The sequence below is a fragment of the Schistocerca gregaria genome, chromosome 2 (assembly GCF_023897955.1).
Source record: "Schistocerca gregaria isolate iqSchGreg1 chromosome 2, iqSchGreg1.2, whole genome shotgun sequence".
In the NCBI taxonomy this organism is placed as follows: Eukaryota; Metazoa; Arthropoda; class Insecta; order Orthoptera; family Acrididae; genus Schistocerca; species Schistocerca gregaria.
Window position 1 is genome coordinate 394,651,830 of NC_064921.1, and position 21,086 is coordinate 394,672,915.

A 21,086-nucleotide genomic window follows, 5' to 3' on the forward strand; every position below is an offset into this window, starting at 1 on the left:
AACATCATTTTCATCTGTTCACAAGACCTACAAAATTCCAACTATTCGCTACGTCTGCACTAAACGTGTCCGACCCTTTCAACTGACTGCACAAGATTCTTTCTTTTACGAACTCTTCCCATCAAGCGAGAAAGAACAGTGAGATTGCACCTGTAACCAAAGAATCTGATTATTTGAGTATATCACTGGCAAAACTAAAGTATTTAAATTAACTGATATATATTATTCACATAGTTTTTTTAAAAAAAAGATGGTGGAAATGTAGTAAGTAGCTTTACAAAGTTGCAGTGATGTTTCTATTCATCACCTATAGAAGCAAAAACGCACAGAATTTGACATTTACACATCAGTAGTTATCACAGGCTTTTGTCTTACAAGGGAACTTATAGATGATCAGTGGTACCAGAGAGTTCTTAATGTGCATTAGGCTGGATTACATCACAATATGGAGGCAACATTGGCATAGGAAGGGAGGAATGTGTAGATGTGGGGTGATTGTCAAGACTCATCTATAACTGCGCAGGGTGTCTGGGCTAGAGGTATATAAAAAGTTTATTTGTATTTCGGTATCTATTAAGGTTTATATGTTTAATTGTCCAGTATTGAACACAGGAGATCAAATATTTCTATGAATGTTCATCCACTTTAGTGTGAGCATTGTTTGTTGCTCGACATATTTCGAAACTGCACTCCACTTCTCGCCTTATAAACCTAAGATTAACAGATGTTATGGCCTCTACTAGGGGGTAAATTCGTTGTCTCGTATTTACCAGATCTCGAACCTTTCTTTAGTAAACAGTGTCCTTGATAGAACTCCACGCACTGAAACCCAGCAGTCAGACCGGAGGACTGAGGGGGCCAGGGAATCGGACTCCCGCTTCCAGTCTAATGCTCGGAGAACGTGTCGTGGATAAATGTGGTAACATACCGATGATAGAGGATTGGAGCACCATCCTGCAGGAAAATGACGTCGAGAGACATCTGTGGAACTGTATAGTTCGCCAACATGTCGAGATAGGTGTGCCCTGTCACTGTAGACTTCCTAAATAATAGATCAATTACACCATATTTATGTAATCCCAACCATATATTAACTTTCGGTTCTTCCCTTTCGTACTCAACCAGTTCTCCTGGAATCTCACTTCCAGATATTTGACAGTTGTATTGGTTAACTTTACCACATGTGGAAGATAGATTCATCACTGAACGGCGCTGCATTGAGATAGATGTTGTTTTCGTCTGTACTATGCAACATTTCAGCAGCAAAATGACATCGTCTGCGGCGATCCTCAGTCTTGATGTGATACGAAAGCTGTAGTTCATAAGCACGCGATCAAAGATGTTTGTGTACAATGTCAGGCACCATCTAATGTGGGACAGCTGATTCCTGCTAGATTGTCTTGGATTTACGTGGACTTCTGATAAATGCTTCGCGCACACGTTATACTGTCGTATCCGTTTAGGATGTTTTCCAGAATCTGAAATCAGACTTCCGGTTTCCCGATGAGCTCTGTCTCACTGATTTACGAGCAGGGTGGGTGGGGAGAGGGGGGTGAGGTCACGTTCCATTCTCTTCTTGATCGCCGCTGAACACGTATTACAGATTCTGACTCTGCTAACCACAGCATAGCACATACTGTACATTTTCACATCTACATCTACATTTATACTCTTCTCCGCAAGCCACCCGGGTTCGATTCCCGGCGGGGTCAGGGATTTTCTCTGCCTCGTGATGGCTGGGTGTTGTGTGATGTCCTTAGGTTAGTTAGGTTTAAATAGTTCTAAGTTCTAGGGGACTGATGACCATAGATGTTAAGTCTCATAGTGCTCAGAGCCATTTGAACCGTCCGCAAGCCACCCGACGGTGTGCGGCGGAGGGAACTTTACGTGCCACTGCCATTACCTCCCTTTCCTGTTCCAGTCGCGTATGGTTCGCGGGAAGAACGACTGCCGGAAAGCCTCCGTGCGTGGTCGAATCTCTCTAATTTTACATTCGTGATCGCCTCGGTAGGGGGAAGCAATATATTCGATACCGCATCCAGAAACGCACCCTCTAAACCTGGCCAGCAAGCTGTATCGCGATGCAGGACGCCTCTCTTGCAGAGTCTGCCACTTGAGTTTGCTAAACATCTCCGTAACGCTATCACACTTACAAAATAACCCTGTGACGAAACGCGCCGCTCTTCTTTGGATCTTCTCTATCTCCTCCATCAACCCGACCGGGGTACGGATCCCACACTGATGAGCAATACTCAAGTACAGGTCGAACGAGTGTTTTGTAAACCACCTCCTTTGTTGATTGACTACATTTTCTAAGGACTCTCCCAATGAATCTCAACCTGGCACCTACCTTACCAACAATTAATTTTATATGATCATTCCACTTCAAATCGTTCCGTACGCATACTTCCAGATATTTTACAGAAGTAACTGCTACCAGTGTTTGTTCCGCTATCATATAATCATACAATAAAGGATCCTTCTTTCTATATATTCACAATACATTTGTCTATGTTAAGGTCAGTTGCCACTCCCTGCACTAAGTACCTATCCGCTGCAGATCTTGCTTCATTTCGCTGCAATTCTCTAATGCTGCAACTTCTCTGTATATTACAGCATCATCCACGAAAAGCCGCATGGAACTTCCAACACTATCTACTAGGTCATTTATATACCGGGTGATCAAAAAGTCAGTATAAATTTGAAAACTGAATAAATCACGGAATAATGTGGACAGAGAGGTACAAATTCACACCCATGCTTGGAATGACATGGGGTTTTCTTAGAACCAAAAAACTACAAAGTTCAAAAAATGTCCGACAGATGGCGCTTCATCTGATCAGAACAGCAATAATTAGCATAAAAAGTAAGACAAAGCAAAGATGGTGTTCTTTACAGGAAATGCTCAATATGTCCACCGTCATTCCTCAACAATAGCTGTAGTCGAGGAATAATGTTGTGAACAGCACTGTAAAGCATGTCCGGAGTGATGGTTAGGCATTGGCGTCGGATGTTGTCTTTCAGCATCCCTAGAGATGTCGATCGATCACTATACACTTGCGACTCCAGGTAACACCAAAGCCAATAATCGCACGGACTGAGATCTGGGGTCCTGGGAGGCCAATCATGACGAAAATGGCGGCTGAGCACACGATCATCACCAAACGACGGCGCAAGAGATCTTTTACGCGTCTAGCAATAGTTTTTTTGTTCTAATAAAACCCCATGTCATTCCAAGCATGTGTGTCACTTTTTATTTCTCTATCTACATTATTCCGTGGTTTATTAGGTTTTCAAATTTATACTGACTTTTTGATCACCCGGTATATTGTGAAAATCAATGGTCCCATAACACTCCACTGTGGCACGCCAGAGGTTACTTTAACGACTGTAGACGTCTCTCCATTAAGAACAACATGCTGTGTTCAGTTTGCTAAAAACTCTTCAATCCAGCCACACAGGTGGTCTGATATTCTGTAGGCTCTTACTTTATCAGGCGACAGTGCGGAACTGTATCGAACCCCTTCCGGAAGTCAAGGGAAACGGCATCTACCTAGGAGCCTGTATCTAATATTTTGTGGGTCTCATGAACAAATAAAGCGAGTTGGGTCTCATATGATCGCTGTTTCCGGAATCCACATGTTGACCGTTAGGAATACTTTGTCTACTGCGCCTGTCATTGCGTCGTGACACTTTTTCACTTTTTTTTCACTAGCTGCTTATTTTTTATGACCTACCGTCTAATTTCTTAAGGTGGGTCGTATGTTGCCACTTAGCCACTGTGCCTGGGTCCGGGGTCCGGTGTGACTGAAAGTAACACCACACCGGCTCCCGTCCCCACTCACACCGTTGCCGGTGTCCCGCCACGTGGAGGCGGGCTCTATTTCTTTACATCCATTTGATATTTTTTTGTGCAGAATTAGAAAAGCTTATAACTAATACAAAATCAAGTGAGATATTAATAAAGAAAACGGAATTAAATATTTAGAAAGGAAGGAGGAGAATTGAATAGAGAAGAGATAGGTATAATATTGTCCGTCACCTGGTTGTGGGCGGCGGCCCGGGTCTTGGAATGACCATCAAGACGCTGGCCTTTAACGTCTACTATCCTAAAAACTAATTTAACTATAAAAGATTAGGGTACATTAAAGCTAGGAACTAAGACTAAGAGCTCCATGTCCAGCGTGCTAAACTATTTACGATATACAATAGAGAGGTAACTGATTTTGTGCTTGGCTCAAAGTTGCTAATGAAAGGTTTCTTGTGGTTATAGTAATAAAGGTAATGACGCTAACGGTTTGTGTTGAGCCTACAAGGCTCCGCCGACAACACGACCTGAACGGTGGTTTTCCCCGATCTACCATGGGTATCCGTCGGGTTGGGCTCAAAAGAGAGGGACCACAATTAAGATCCTTCGATCCAGACTGTGCGCTGCCTCTTAACGGAAGGCGTAGGTCCCTTGAAGAGGTACCTAGCTCTAAGCTCTTATTAGACATGGAGGTGACAGCCCCGCGTGCTGTTCCAGGGGCAACATGATGGAGAAGCTGGGGACGCCGTACGAGTGGGGCCACGCCTGCGACCGCTGCCCCGGCCACTGCCGGCTGGGCAAGCTGTGCACCAACTCGTGTCCCTCCGCCGACCTGTGGGGGAACTGCGCCGAGCTCAATTCGACGCACCACCACTGGCTGTGCGACCGCAGCACGGCGCACGGCCGCGACAGGCACCGCTTCTGCCGCGCCACCTGCGGCTGCAAGGGCAAGATCTACGGCTGACCGCCCCCGCCGCCACCTCCCGGTTACCACAGTTCCTCCGCACCCTCTGCAGCCAGCCGCGTGTCGCTCTGGCGTCCGCGCTGAAGGGGCTGGCACAGCGAGGCACTGGCTGCCGAGCTGCAGCGAAGCTGGTTCCCTGCCAAAGCAATGTTTCACCACGCACTTACTTCGTGCTTGGCTCTAGCGTCACATGACTTCGTACTATGGCAAAGGACAGATCAAAACGTGCTTCTCGAACGCAGGTATCTGCCTGTCAGTGATACTGATTCTTCGATGCAGAAAAAACACAAAATTGTATTTCTAACTACGTCATTATTCTAGCGTAAATACCGTGCACTGTAATCGCATTTAAGTACACCGTGATTGCACTTAAGTACAGGGAATTTAAGTTCAGCGTTATGCACAGTTTAATGAGTTATTCAGTCACTTATGCAGAAACCTTGTGCTGACCATTTCGTCTCTGTTTTGTTGCTCACCAGAAATGAAACGTCTGGAATCCAACCCACACAGTGCCTTCCCAAAGATGTAATTTGATTCACTCGTATAAGCTGCAGTACAATAGGCGTTTCTCATCTTAAATTTGAAAGGTATTGAACTGGGCGGTATTAAAGGGGAAAAAATTTCTGTCTCGGCGGGGAATTTTAATCTCCACGTCAAGCTGCCAATTTCGGGCGTCGTAACTGCGTCCTTGTGGCTGCGCTGGCCTTCATACACACGAGCTCCTAGACCCAGTTGGTCTGACGGTTTTTCTGCATCTTATTAGCAGAATTCGAGCGACCCATATTGACGTAGTGCTCACTTTTATTCGATTTTATGCAAAGTACCTAATCATAATATCGATTCACTTGCACAACTGGCAACGCTTTCTGTGCGTGAAGCTATCAAGTTGAGTCGCTGTTCGTTTCACTTCACGTTAAACTGTAGATCCCCTTTTGTCTTGGTAGTTTATTACTTCCTATGGGATAGGTTTATTACTTCCAGTAATCACGCCGAAAAAAATGCACTGCATTTATGACTTCCATCTTTCGCGCAGTGTGATCTCCAGTTTCTATCGTACTTCTCAGAAATACAGTTTCATCCTTACCACTTTAGTGTGTACGTATTTATAGCCAGCCACAGGAAAATACAAGTAACTTTCAGCGAGCTGAGCAAGAGGACACATCTGCGCGACATGACCTTCATCTTGCTGATGCATGAATCACCAGTTGTACTGCCGGCCCGTTCATATATCAAGAGACCACTAAGATCCTCGATTTCTCCGAATCCCGACTGTCCTCTGGGACTCAACCCAAACCCTGAACCTATGACCCTTCTTGCCTGTACCGCACAGGCGTACGTCAGCTGTGTCCAGGGTCTAACGCAGGGCTGACGCAAACCCAGGGTAAACATGTGTCCTTGGCACAATTTTTGGGACCAGCCATGTGCAAAATGCTGAGAGAGACTTTCGTAATCCATTCTGCTACAGACTACATAATAATTGCGTGCAGTAAAACGCCTTCCATGAAGACAGAATTTTTTGTAGACATCAATTGTTATTGCTTAGATTATTTTGTGCATCGTATTAAAGCGCTACTGCCTCCTTAAAGCTGTGGCCTAGAGTAAGGAGCTGCAATAACTGCCTTTATCATACCCACTGGCAAGGCTGTGTTTAGACAATGGTATGCAGCGACGAAGCGTAGTGTGATATGAAATGAATTTGTTGAGCACTTGAATCTAGAAGATAAATGTTGTTGCCTGCATTAGTATATTCCTGGAAGACAATAATGTTATCTATCCACCGATAGGGTATTTATATGTATCATCTGTACATAACATTATTTATATATATACATATAATTTTATATAGCTTTAATAAAGTATCTACAGACACAGTGTGTCATAAAAGTCTAGTGTTAGAGTAGTTCTGCGTCGTGCTATGTAACAGCATCAGCTCCTAGCAGAATAGCGACACCAAGCGATTGGAAATAAAAAAAAGAAAGATGAAGAAGAAACTCTGTCATGCTCACAGATAATTTCTGTCTCAAGGGCGATACTGAGAAAAAACTGTCTTTGTTAAAAAGTCCTGGAAGTTATACGCAAGAACAATATAACTACATACTACTTCCAAGCCAGTTATCGGCAAGTTAAGGGCTGGTGCAGTTACGCTGCACAGTGGAAATCGGATTTACTCGCTTTTAGAACTGACACTTTGTGATATATTTTGTAATAAATAATTTAATGAGATCCACTGTGTTTCTCTTTCATTTCTTGTTAATTGTTTATCTTGCCACAGACATTGCGTCAGCAGGTACTCTGATACTGTGATGTCTTGTCAAATTCCTCGCTACCTGAGAGTATAAGAAACAATACACTAGTTTTACATATCTGATTAACTTGACAAAAGAGTCAGTAAATGATCATTTAAATTTCTTAACTAAGATTTCCCTTCATTTTTGGCGTTTCTATCTTTCACCGGTAACATCATAAAATCTTGAAGTATAAAGCTTTACATTTTTATACACTCCTGACGATAAGGAACGTTAACATGTCATAGTATACTGCCAATACATTCGTGCAAATGTTTAAAGATTCAAATAAAGAACCTTGCCCTCTGAAATTATTAGAGACGTGGAATGGGTTCCTGCAAATACGGCAGCCCATTCTGCACTTACATTGTGAGTCAGGAGGAAAGATACATACTTCGAGGGTGATAGCATTATTTTGATTCTAAATGTGCCCTACTCCAAATGATGCCCGAGACAGAAAACATTTAATGTATAGTGATACCAATTTTTTGTATTATTCAAACATTGCTAATGTAATACTATACCACTATAGTGTAAAGGAAGTTGACACGAACTATTTGCTACAGGACACTTGCGGTCAATCAAGGTGGAAACTACTCCAAACTGGCCTACAGAAACTACTTAAGCTACAGTGCACGCGTCGCGGTAGATTTTCGCTGTTCTCCCTCTCTTCGCACAAATTATTAGTCCCAGGGGAAGTATGAGAAGGACTTATCTTATAGGAAATTTGATGTAGTTTAATTTTGTACTGCGACTCGTTTTTGCTGGAGGGTGCGGTTTTAGAGTTCTTCAAGAAAAACACAGAATTGTTATTACATGTACATATATGTGATGTCTGTGATTCGAATCCGGGTCTCCTGCTTACTAGACATAAGACGAGACGGCCCATGGTCCCTTCAGTGCAGGTGCACACCAGGCTCGAACTCTTACGGTAATCGGAGGAACGCCGCGAGTAATGAGAACAATGGGCAAATGGCAACGCATTAGTAAAGTGTGCATAAGTTGAGACTTTTGGTCTGCAGTCGCGTAGACCACTGTGTCGGAATGGTCTGGTGGTTGCCGGCACGGTAGCTCAGCGTGCTCGACAGAGAAACAGCTGCCCTATATTAAAAAACTGAGTGAACGGATCAACGATGAACGTTAACAAGTGTCATGGACATCCGCCCCAACATATCCAACGAACAATCAATTACGAAAAAAAAGAGAAAGTGGCCAGAGCATCTGTCTAATAAGCAGGAGACCTGGGTTCGGATCGAGGTCGGGCAAAAATATTCCCCACCGATTTCAATCAATGTCCGCTCGCAGCCAGTGTCCCTCATTCCTTTGTGTCTTGATATTACATGTGTTCTATCTCAGAAGCAACTTGTAATAGGGCATATATCCACTAGAAGTATTTCGTTCATTAGCATTAATACTGTCGCCCCTCAAAGCATGTACCTATCCTCCTTCTCACCCTGCATTTTGGAAAAAGATGCAGATTAATCCTGTAGACAATCGGCACAATATGAAGAAGATTGTCTGATAACTTGGACTACATACGTGGGGCACAATCTTTGTATGCATCTGATACTCAGAATCTAAAACTTAATCAGCAATCGTCCTTACTACTAATATGACTTATCATCATTTTTAGGTGAGTACTAAACATTAACAACGAAACAGAACACAGCATGTAGCTGTACACAGTTTCAGATATCTCGAGACCAAGGAATACCGTTTCTTACTGTATGTTGATATAGTGGCTCATTAAATATTTTACATCTATACTCCGCAGTCTAACTTATGGTGTGTGATCGAGGGTAAATCGTGTATCACTGTCACTTCCCCATTTTCCTGTTCCTGTGCGCGAATGGTTCGCAGGAAGAACGATTGCCGGTAGGCCTCCACGTGAGATCGACGCTCTCTGATTTTATGTTCATAGTATTTTGGCGAGATGAACGTAGGAGAAAGCAATGTATTGGTTGCTTCTTCTAGAAACGTACGATCTCGGACTATAACGGTTACAGAACGCCTCTCTTGCAGCGTCTGCCACAGCAGTTCACTGAGCAGACTCTTTAGTGCCTACTAAACGACCCTAGAACGCACTGGTCTGTTTTTGCTTTTCTCTACATTCTCTATCGATCCTATCTGGTACGTATCTCAGAGTGACAAACAATATTCAAGCACTGGTCGAACGAGGGATTTGATGCGCCACCTTGATGCGCTACATTAGCTGAGAACTCTTCCACTGAATCTAAAGTTTGGATTCTGCCCCACCTGCGGTTACTTTCATGTGGTTCTTTGTTTCAATCACTACGCGGGCATACTCCTAGATATTTTATGGAAGTAACTGATTTCAACACAGTCTCACAGTTGGTCGCATATTCCGTACACTCCGATAGTGTCCGCTGGGTGACAGTGCAGAACTGTATCCAACGCCTTCCCAAATCCAAAGATCACGGGTTCTACTTGAGCACCTGCATGTACCACTCTCTCGCGGAAAAAACAGATCGATTAACGATTGTTAATTTCGGAACACGTGTTTATTCGTTCAGAGGAGATTTTCGGACTTCAGAAATATCGTAATATGCGAGCACGAAACATGTTCCAAAATTCTACAACACACCAACGTCAGAGATTTATACCTATAGTTTTGTGTGTCTGTTCCACGGCCTTTCTTACAAACAGGAGTGACCAGTGCTGTTTTCCAATTAATAGAAACGTTTTGCTCCTCCAGAGACCTATTGTACTGCTGCTACAAGAGGGACAAGTTCTTTCGCATATCCCGTGCAGAATATCAATTGTTTGCTTCGTATTACTACTCCATTGCAACAAATGAGCTGTTTATTAGCTGTTTTTGAAAAGAAATAGGACCTGTGGCTATGATTTACACATATTAATTGACGCAGTAATACATGTAAACCATCTATAACGGAGTGACGATAGAATTAATTACTGTTATGGGCCGTTTCCATTTCCTCATGAATCAGGATCTCCATTACCGCCAAATTTAGTTTCTGAAATTAGTACAAGGCAAGGAAGAAGGAATCTTAGGAGTGAACCTCCCGACGAGGACGAGGTCATTTAAGGCATATTACAACTTCGGGTTGGGGAAGAGTGCGGAAGACAATCGGTCGTGTTCTTTTCAGCCCGGAATTTGCCTTGAGAAATTTTGGGGAACAACTAAAGACCTAAATGTGGATGGTCGGACAAGAGCTCGAACCGCTGTCCTTTGCTGGTGTAGTCTCAGCACTGCGCCTCCGCCCTCAGTGGTGGCAGAAGAAGCGCCTTACATTTTTAATTACATGGTCACTTCTCCCCTTCCTCCACTCCCCTCCGCCATCATTACACCAGCTGCTTCCCCCTCTCCCCCCCCCCCAACACTTCCCCCACCCATTCCATCACCCACGCCCCTTGCCAAAATAATAATAATGATAATAATAAAATATAGGCACGTTCTTAACACTTCAAGATTTAATCACAGAAAAAGAATGTAGTGATTCACGAGGAAAATACCTCTATACAGGTTGTTACAAAAGGTACGGCCAAACTTTCAGGAAACATTCCTCACACACAAATAAAGAAAAGATATTATGTGGACATGTGTCCGGAAACGCTTAATTTCCATGTTAGAACTCATTTTATTTTCGTCAGGATGTACTGTGCTTCCTCGATTCACCGCCAGTTGGCCCAGTAATGCTGACTTCGGTGCTTGTGTTGACATGCATCTCATTGCTCTACAATACTAGCATCAAGCACATCAGTACGTAGCATCAACAGGTTAGTGTGCATCACGAACGTGGTTTTGCAGTCAGTGCAATGTTTACAAATGCGGAGTTGGCAGATGCTCATTTGATGTATGGATTAGTACGGGGCAATAGCCGTGGCGCGGTACGTTTGTATCGAGACAGATTTCCAGAGCGAAAGTGTCCTCACAGGAAGACGTTTGAAGCAATTGATCGGCGTCTTAGGGAACACAGAACATTCCAGCCCATGACTCGCGACTGGGGAAGACCTTGAACGACGAGGACACCTGCAATGGACGAGGCAATTCTTCGTAAAGTTGACGATAACCCTAATGTCAGCGTCAGCGTCAGAGAAGTTGCTGCTGTACAAGGTAACGTTGACCATATCACTGTATGGAGAGTGCTACGGGAGAAGCAGTTGTTTCCGTACCATGTACAGCGTGTGCAGGCACTATCAGCAGCTGATTGGCCTCCACGGGTACACTTCTGCGAATGGTTCATCCAACAGTGTGTCAATCCTCATTTCAGTGCAAATGTTCTCTTTACGGATGAGGCTTCATACGGTATACTCTACCCGTGCTGCTGGATCACGTACCTTTACAAGTACGGCAAAACATGTGGTTCATGCACGATGGAGCTCCTGCACATTTCAGTCGAAGTGTTTGTACGCTTCTCAACAAGAGAATTCCTGTAACACGCTGGTACGTTCTGTTGCTGTGTGTTTCCATTCCATGATTAATGTAATTTGAAGAGAAGTAATAAAATAAGCTCTGACATGGAAAGTAAGCTTTTCCGGACACATGTCCACATAACATATTTTCTTTCTTTGTGTGTGAGGAATGTTTCCTGAACGTTTGGCCATACTTTGTTGTAACACCCTGTATAAAGCCATCTCTTTCGTTGCAGCCAAGTGGGTGTGGCGAAGAGATCGTGGCCTGCAGGCGACTGTTGTGTCCCAGGCTGTTAGCGATGCAGTCTCGCCACGGAGTGAGTCAGGCAGGCTAAAAACATTCGCTCTGCTCTATGCCCGCGGCCAGCGAGCGGCAGTCGGGGTCAAGGACAGCGTCGCGCGGAGACGGACGGAGACTGCCGCTGTCGCTCGCTGAGCCGCTTGTCGTTAGTGGTGCGAACGTCTGCATTCTTAAGCGCTGTCGTTTTTCTTTCTTCTTTCTTTTTAAGCCATTTCCTTGGTCTCTTCCAGAGGACACCAGCATTTGAACGAAATTAACATACCAGAAGAATGACAAATGTCGCCCAAACAATCCTCTACGACTTCACTACTCCATCTCTGAAAAAGGAAGTCGTTGTTGATGTAAAGGATCTTGAATGGCACAATCTGCTGACTCCTTTCCTCTGCAACACGCTTGTATCTGTTACACAATCGCTAACGACAAGATCAGTTTTACTTCTAATGACCTTGTTTCGTGTATTTTAACCTCAGTGTACAACGTGCCGTAAACAAATATGCTCATGTAATAGATATTACGATGAATGCTTTCTTTAACAATAGTCTAGTTGTGTTGACACCATATCCTATTTGTTCGTATTGTGTGTCATGCTATTAATCTCCAGAGATGTAACACATATTATCTTAAAAACTGCCTGCTACTTACAGCAAAATTTCTTTCACTACACAGTTTTTTAATACCTGCTGCTACGTTAAGTAACAAGACAACTTTGCATATGTTTCACCAATCTCATCTTCTGCCAAAGTTTTGTCACACGTAACTTCTTTCGCATAAAATGCCTACCATTGTACTATGCCTACCTTATCATTCGACTTATCTTTTAACATAATTCTACAGCATCGCTTCTGAAATAGCCGTTGCTTCTGTTTTCCAGTGTTTTCACTGTCCACTTCATGAATACACTATGTGATATACTCCTGAAATTTCTTTCTCAATTTCAGCCCAATGTAACAAAGCAGTAGATTTATTTTAAAATACTTTTACAGTTGTGTCACTCCGGTTTTTGTGTCTTTCTTCTACAGATTTTGTACAATCATGCTTCTTATTTACACTTAAGTGATGCGTGTCAATTAATCCCAATATTTAACTTCTTATAATTCTGTTTCATGGTAGACCTGTCAGGTTAGCCGAGAGCACTAATGCGCTGCTTCCTGGACTTGGGTAGGTACGCCGGTCTCGGATCGAATCCGACCGGCAGATTAACGACGAAGGCCAGTGTGGTGTCCAGCCTGGATGTGGTTTTTAGGCAGTTTTCTTTCTCCCACTAGGTGATTACCGGGCTGGTCCTCACGTCCCACCTCAGTTACCCGACTCGCAGACATCTGAAAACCTTCGTACCATTCCATGGGTTACACTAGACAGCTGGGATACACTAATTCCATCCCAGGGGGTACCGAGTGGCGACAGGAGGGGCATGTGGCCACCCCCTACCATTAACCTTGCCAAATAAGAATCTAACCATGCCCACCCTGCGAAACCGCTGGATAAAGGCACAAGCAAAAAAATTCTCTTTCATGGTACACATTAGCAGAGTCTTTGATTCGTTTCTCCTTAGTTTTGACTTTGGTTTTGCGAGCGTGTCCTTTCGAAAGCCATATTCAGCTCAGAAATATGTGGAACCATGAGAATAATAAGAAATAAAACACGAAAATTTGAAATCTGATTCTGAAAAATGATGTTGATTAAGGTCGGAGGTGAAGCAACGCCCATACTAGCGGTCATTTCTCACTAGCCTGGCTTGGGGTGAGGGCTAGAAAGGAGCACACTGAGCCTACTAGTGAGGAGAAGTGAAACGCTACTCGAAGAACAAGCTCCAATTTAGGAAACCAACGCCAACGACTTCCCAACGGTTCCTGAATCTTATGTCTCTGAAATACTGCTGTCCAGCGAAGTCTTAAGTAAATGCTGAAGCAATGGAAAATCAACATCAACTTATGAGTCCTTGTACTTCGCCGGCCGTGGTGGCCGAGCGGTTCTAGGCGCTACAGTCTGGAACAGCGCGACCGCTACGGTCGCAGTTTCGAATCCTGCCTCAGGCATGGACGTGTGTCATGTCCTTAGGTTAGTTAGGCTTAAGTAGTTCTAAGTTCCAGGAGACTGGTGACCTCAGAAGTTAAGTCCCATAGTGCTCAGAGCCATTTGAATCATTTCTGTACTCCATTGTAGTATTGTTTAGAAAGTACGGAATGAAGTTCTGAAATGAACAGGCGAGGAAATGTATCTACGAAAACCCTGGTGTGAAGAAGGAGTTTACTGCAACATGTGCTGTTGCAGTCACTAATAGCTAACTATGTGCTGGTACAGTGTATTGCTCAATACCATATGTAATCTCAGACTTCACCGAGCGAAATCAATGAAGATAGCGAGATTGAACGATACTATTTGTATGCAAAACCAATATATTCATTATAATTAAAAGTGAGAGAGAAACGCCTACGAATAAGCTTGACGTTCTTAGACTCATAGCATCATTGTGTAAAAAGTACGATGGAATTCAGCGTTCACTTGAATGCTGCATGTTAAAGAGAACAGTCGATTTATAGATAGAGAAACTTCGTCAGTACAAAGCATTGCTGGAAGCCACCGTTGCGAAAAATTTGGTGTCACCAAAGTTCATTCATACTCAAGAAATAACAGACTGCTAGAACTGGTCAGAATATATATGTATATATATATACAGGGTGAGTTACCGCTGGATATATTTCGTAAACCACATCATAAGATTAATGGTCTAGGTTGTTTATTTTTACATCACTTATGCCAATAACATCTGCACTGCAAAAAAAAGGTTTTTTTTGTAGACGCTTTAGCAACTTTGTAGTATGCTCCTATCAACTAAATTTATTATCAAATTGTAGTCCCAAAAATTTAACACAGTTAATGTATTGCATGGTTATCGTTATAGTTTAGACATATACAGAAAGGAATACTCTTACAAGTTCTGTACTGAATACCGTGTGTCTTTTCAAAGTTTGGTGACAGATAATTGAGAAAGAACCATTTGTTAATGTCCATGAAAATTTCAGTAACCAATGATTCTAAAACTGTGCTTTATTGGCTATTTATTGCAATGTTTGTATTGTATGTAAACAAAAGAAACTTGGCTTATGGTATTGTTATTGATGAAAGATTATTAATATACACAATAAAAAGTAAAGGCCTTAAGCTGGTTCCTCTGGGACAAAATATGTGATTAGCTTTCAGTTTCATGGTGACTGACATGTTTGCTAGCGACACACTTTAGTTCCCGTCAAAAAAAAAAAAAAAAAAATGCTCCTTGAACCATTTTGCGACATCAGCCTTTACACAATAATATTCTCATATACATATAAATATATTGTGATTGTAAACACGTTTGACAGATCACAGAATACATCGCTAGCCTGTAACTTATTGTATAACGAATTAAGTAAGTTCTCCCTTTGTGCACAAATAGTTACCTCAGCATTGGCCCCATTAGAAATCCGGACTATGATTTTGACAATGTATTAGGACTATATGTGGTCATGTGGCTATGAAGCCTATTGTATATTACTTTTCCTACAATTTTAGGCATGGTTGCAGAAGTGGAATTGGACAGAAGTTAGATGGTATGTATTTATCTCATTTCTTGTATACGAGGCTAACTTCAGAATCTTTCAGCCAATCTGGAAATGATTCAGTGGTTGCCGCCTGGTTACACAAATAAGCTAATGGATAAATAAACTCAGACGAACACGTTTCAGTTAATTCTGTTGATATTTTATCATATGTTCTAGAAATTTTTGAGTTTAAAGATGTTACGGTGGACACTACTACTTCTGATGTTCTGGAAACCATATTGAGTGTTATGGATCGAGAGATTCCGTAGCAGCATCTACTGAACCTGCCAACCTCACATTTTCAGTAACTGTTGTGAAATGCTTGTTAGGAAGTTTTGTAACAATGCACACATCTACTATCAATGTATTATTTCCTCTAAAAACTATCTGCTTTTTCCTCCTCTCTGGTTTACCATTCTCCTCCTTCACTGTATCCTGTAGCATCTTTGTTTTAAATAGATGATGTGACTGTCATTTCCTTGTACTGATTTTCTTTGATGTTTGTGCTAGTTTTGTCCATGTTTTTCAGTAGGCCCTATGCTTTGTAGTGATATATATTAATATCACAGCTATTTCTGTCTGACAGGTAGAGTTTCCTTTCTGCCTTACATGATACTTTTATTCCTTGAGTAATCAACGGTCATTGTAGACTTTGGTGTAATTTGGGTTACATTTGAGGGAAAACAGATTTCAAATAATGTAAGAGCTTTATTAATAAATGTGTAGTATGTCACTCATGATGTTAAGAACGATGTGCCGCCTTATGAAGACTTCTATAATGACCCTAAATCCCTTTCTCTAACGAAGAAAAACTATCAAAAGCAGTTACTGACATTTCAGTCTCAAAGAAAAATAGCTTTACCAAGTTTTTTGCTTAATTTCAAGCTACACACTCAATGTATGATTTTCTGATTAGTTAAAGAATGCATAAATGTTTATAATTCTTCTATATTTGGTAACTTTTTCGTCTTATTTACATCACTTGTTCTCTTCATATAGTTGCTAACAAAATAATTTTCGCAGTAAAACAGTATACAACTTCTTATGGAGTCAACTATGGTTTTTTTCCACAGAGAAATCCAGAGAACTGATACTACATGATACTTTCAAAATCACACTTCTCTGATTTGCCTGTAATAGAACCAAGTTTTTTGAAACGTTAAATAGATATATGATGCACGCAGAACTACATATTTCACTTACATATGTCAATTCTCTTCTCTTTGTTACTAATAGACCATCTTCTTACTATGACATGTATTCGTACTTTTCAATATTTACAACTTGTTTTCATAGCCACCTGGTGTCATCGTTCAGCTTTTATGTAGTGCTGCAATAGCCTGGAGCATTCCTCCGTCTCGCCAACAACATTGTAATCTGCTACTAAATTCAAAACCTCTGCTACAGCTATTTTTGTAAGTTACAAATTTCTGCACACGTACCATCCATCAATGACAGAGCTGATAATCATAATCCCAAACGCCTTAGGCTGCAATGAAAGAGAGAATACCCTCTGTGCCATTTTTCTCTGATTTAATATCTGTCTCAAGGCAATATATGTCTCCAGTTTACTCATCAATATATGTCAAAATCGTCTTCCAAGCAATCAGTCTGTATGTTTCCAAAACACAAAAACGTTCTCCACTAAAGACAGTTACAGTAATAGTAGACTATTTAAGAGCGAGGCACGTTTTTCAGATTTTTTTCATATATATATAGGTAATGTGTGTCTCCCAATATCTACATGTAATATGCTACCTTTGTTGAAGGTCAACTGCCGGTCTCTTCAATAACTACGAGGCTTATTCCGAAAGTAAGGTCCGATCGGTGGCGAAATGGAAACCACAGTGAAAATCCGTTAAAGCTTTGCATAGGTGTGTTGGACATTGTCTCTAGTATGCCCGTTGATCGCGTCACATCTGTCTCTTCAGTTCTGGGCGCTCAGTGAGCACGTGAAGATGCCTAGAAAACTGTGTGTTCCGCCAAGTATGAGTGCCTGTGAGAGATTTCCCCTGATTTGATGCAACCCATACAACACAACTGTCATGCACTTCTTCCTTCATGACAGTTCTGGGCCGCACTCTGAAGGGACAATGACACCCCTGTAGCGTTTTCGATGGGAAGTGTTTGATTGCCCTCCATACAGCCCGGACTTCGCTCCCTCTGATATTCATCTCTGCTTACATGAACCGCTGGCTATGAAGCCGACGTTTTGGCACAGACAACGAACTGCACATCAGCTGGTTGCTTTTCACTAAGTGAGGTCTCGCGGAATTTGGTTAAAATGGTTCAAATGGCTCTGAGCACTAAGGGACTTAACTTCTGAGGTCATCAGTCCCCTAGAACTTAGAACTACTTTAACCTAACTAACCTAAGGACATCACACACATCCATGCCCGAGGCAGGATTCGAACCTGCGACCGTAGCAGCAGCGCGGTCACAGCGGTCGGCGTGAAAGTGCAGACTTACGATCGCGTATAACAGGTGTAAGTAAAACCAAGTTAATTGTTGAATGTTTTTACCAGCCAACCGATTCTGCTGTGACAGTTCTGGAGTCATTCAAGAAAAAGTCTACGGTAAATAGTGCGCAAATACCCAGATCTTGCAAAATTAGTTCAAGGCGACTTTAACATGCCGAGTATAGACTGGGTTGTCTACGGATTCATTGCAGGGGGTACAGACAGACAGAAATACTTTTGAACACGTTTTCTGAGAATTGTCTTGAGCAGATAGCTCGGCAGCCCACACGTAATGGAAATATCTTAGACTTTTTAGCTACAAATAGGCCGGACCTTATAGACAATGTCAGAATAGAAACAGGGATTAGCATCCATGATGTCGTTATAACAACTATGATTATGAAAGAAAATAAATCAGTCAAGGAGGCTAGGAGAGTGTTTCCGCTAGATAGAGTAGACAAGCAGTTATTAACATCTCACTTAGACTGTGAATTGTCATCACTTAGTTCCAGTAAGATGGATGTATACGAGTTATGGGCAAAGTTTAAGCAGATTGTAAATCGTGGATACTGAGGAAGCAGGGGCTGTTGCACTTTCGGTTCAAAAGGGAACGCATAAATGACGACAGGCAAAGGTTAGAAGAGATTCGTGCGTATGTGAAGAGATGTATGCGTGAGGCATACAGCATCTACCACCATCACACCTTAGCAAAAGATCTGAAAGGGAACCCGAGAAAATTCTGGTCTTGCGTAAAATCGCTAAGCGGGTCTAAGGCTTTCATTCAGTCCCTTGTTGACCAGTCTGGTGTGGCAGCTGAAGTCAGCAAAACGAAAGCCGAATTTTTGAATTTGACGCTCAAGAAATCATTCACACAGGAGAATCGTACAAACATACATTTGACCACTGGACAGACTGACGTATGTACGACATAGTAACAAGCAGACCTGCTGTAGACAAAAAACTGAAAGATTTGGAAGCAAATAAAACACCAGGTCCGGATGGAATGAAAGTTCGATTTTACGAAGAGTACTCTACAGCAGTGGCCCCTTAGCTAGCTTTCATTTATCGTGAATCTCTCGCCCAGCACAAAGCCCCAAGCGACTTCAGTATATAAGAAGGGTAAGGGAATGGACCAGCAAAATTACAGACCAATATCCCTAACTTCTGTTTGATGCAGAAAGCTTGAACATATTCTCAGTTTGAATGTGATAAACTTTCTTTATACTGAGAAGCTTATGTGATGAATCAGCAGGGTCTTAGAAACCATCGCTCGTGCGAAACTCACCTTGCCCTTTTCTCACATGATATACTGAGAACAATGGATGAAGGGCAACAGACATATCCAATATTTATAAATTTCCAGAAAGCATTTGTCAGGCTGTTAAAGAGCATATGGAATAAGCTCACAGATGTTTGAGTGGCTCGAAGACTTCTTAAATAATAGAGCTCAGTACGTTGTCATCGATGACGAGTGTTCATCAGAGACAAGGGTATCGTTAGGAGTGCCCCACAGAGGGGTGATAGGATCGATGTTGTTCTCTGTATACATAAATGATTTCGCGGACAGGGTGGGCAGCAATCTGCGTTTGTATTCTGATGATGCCATGGTGTACGGTAGGAAAGTGTCGAAGCTGAGTGACTGTAGGAAGATACAAGATAGACAAAATTTCCAGTTGGTGTGATGTATGGCAGCTATCCCTAAATGCGGAAAACGTAAGTTAATGCGGATGGATAGGAAGATCAAACCTGTAATGTCCGGATGCAGTATTACTAGTGTCTGGCTTGACACTCAAGTCGTTTAAATATCTGGACGTAATGTCGCAAAGCGATACGACGTGGAACGAGCATGTTTGAACTGTGGTAGGGAAGGCGAATGGTCGACTTCGGGTTATTGGAAGAATTTAGGAAAGAGTGGCTCACCTGGAAAGGAAACCGCATTATAGGAGGCTGGTGCAACCTGTTCTTGAGTACTGCTCGAATGTTTGGGATCCGTACCAGGTCGGATTGAAGGAAAACAATGAAGCACTTCATAGGAGGGCTGCTAGATTTGCTATTCCTACTGATAAATTCGAACAATACGCAGATTTTACGGAGAAACTTCGGAAACTGAAACATTATTGTGAAAGTTTAGAGAACCGGCATTTGAAGCTGATTGCCGAACGGTTCTACTGCCGCCGACATTGCGCGTAATCCAGGAGGATAAGCCGTGAGAAATTAGGGCTCATTTTGAGGCATACAGACAGTCGTTTTTCCCTCGTTCTGTTTGCGAGTGGAACAGGAACGGTGTAGTGGTATGGGGTACCCTACGCCGCGCATCGTACGGTGACGTGCTTAGTATCTGCGTAGATGTAGATGTACAACGTGTACAAAACCAAAATGATTCGTTCAAAAATTTTTTTCAGTGAAAGTTAATTTTACAAAACACGCAGATAATAACTATATTATCGTAACTAGATAGAGTTTCGATATTAATTTTTCATAAATCTTAAGGAACGTATTTCTTTTATTTTTTATTATCATCAATCTTCTGACTGGTTTGATGAGGCCCGCTACGAAGTCCTCTCCTGAGACAATTGCTTCATCTCAGGTAGCACTCCCACCCAACGTTCCTAATTGTCTGTCTAATATATTCCAATCTCTGTCTTCCCCTACGGCTTTTATCCTTTACAGTTTCTTCTTGTACCACGAAAACAATATCCTGATGCTTTAACACATGTCCTGTCATCCTGTCCCGTCTTCTTATCAGTTTATTCCACCCGTTTGACCACTTCTGTGCTGAGAACATCTTCATTTCTCATCTTATCAGTACAGTTAATTTTCAACATCCTTCTGTAGCACCCCATCTCCAATTCACCGATTCTCTTCCTTTTTCTTTATTCCCACAATCAACGATTCCCTTCCATACAACAATGTGCTCCATACATACATTCTCAAAACTTTTTCTCCAAGTTAAGACAAATTATTGATTTCTTTTGGCCACGAGTACTCAATTTGCCTGTGATAATTTGCATTCTGTGTCCTCCTCCCTTTTTCCGTCATAACATTACTTGCATCCCAGTTAACAGAACTCCTTCGTCTTCTTCGTGGTCTCCATTTTTGGTGTTAGGTTATCGCTAATCTCATTTATACTGCTCCACATCATTGTCCTGTTTCTTTGGTTTACTCTCAGTCAATAATACGTGCTCACTAGACAGCGTTTCGTTTAGCAGGTCTTGTAATTCTTCCTCACTTTCCCTGAGGACACCAATATCATTAGCGAATCTTTTCATTAATATTTGTACACCCTAAGTTTTAAT

General features: G+C 42.2%; 1 protein-coding gene across 1 annotated transcript in view; it reads left to right on the top strand.

The window, feature by feature from the left end:
• LOC126322126 (cysteine-rich secretory protein 2-like) overlaps positions 1-6,995 on the top strand; it is a 247,661-nt gene extending 240,666 nt beyond the window's left edge. Inside the window, exon 7 of the mRNA XM_049994259.1 lies at positions 4,526-6,995. Coding sequence (XP_049850216.1) covers positions 4,526-4,772 — 247 coding nt within the window. The 3' untranslated portion in view covers positions 4,773-6,995. The remainder of the gene's footprint in view (positions 1-4,525) is intronic.
• Positions 6,996-21,086: the final 14,091 nt, after the last annotated feature.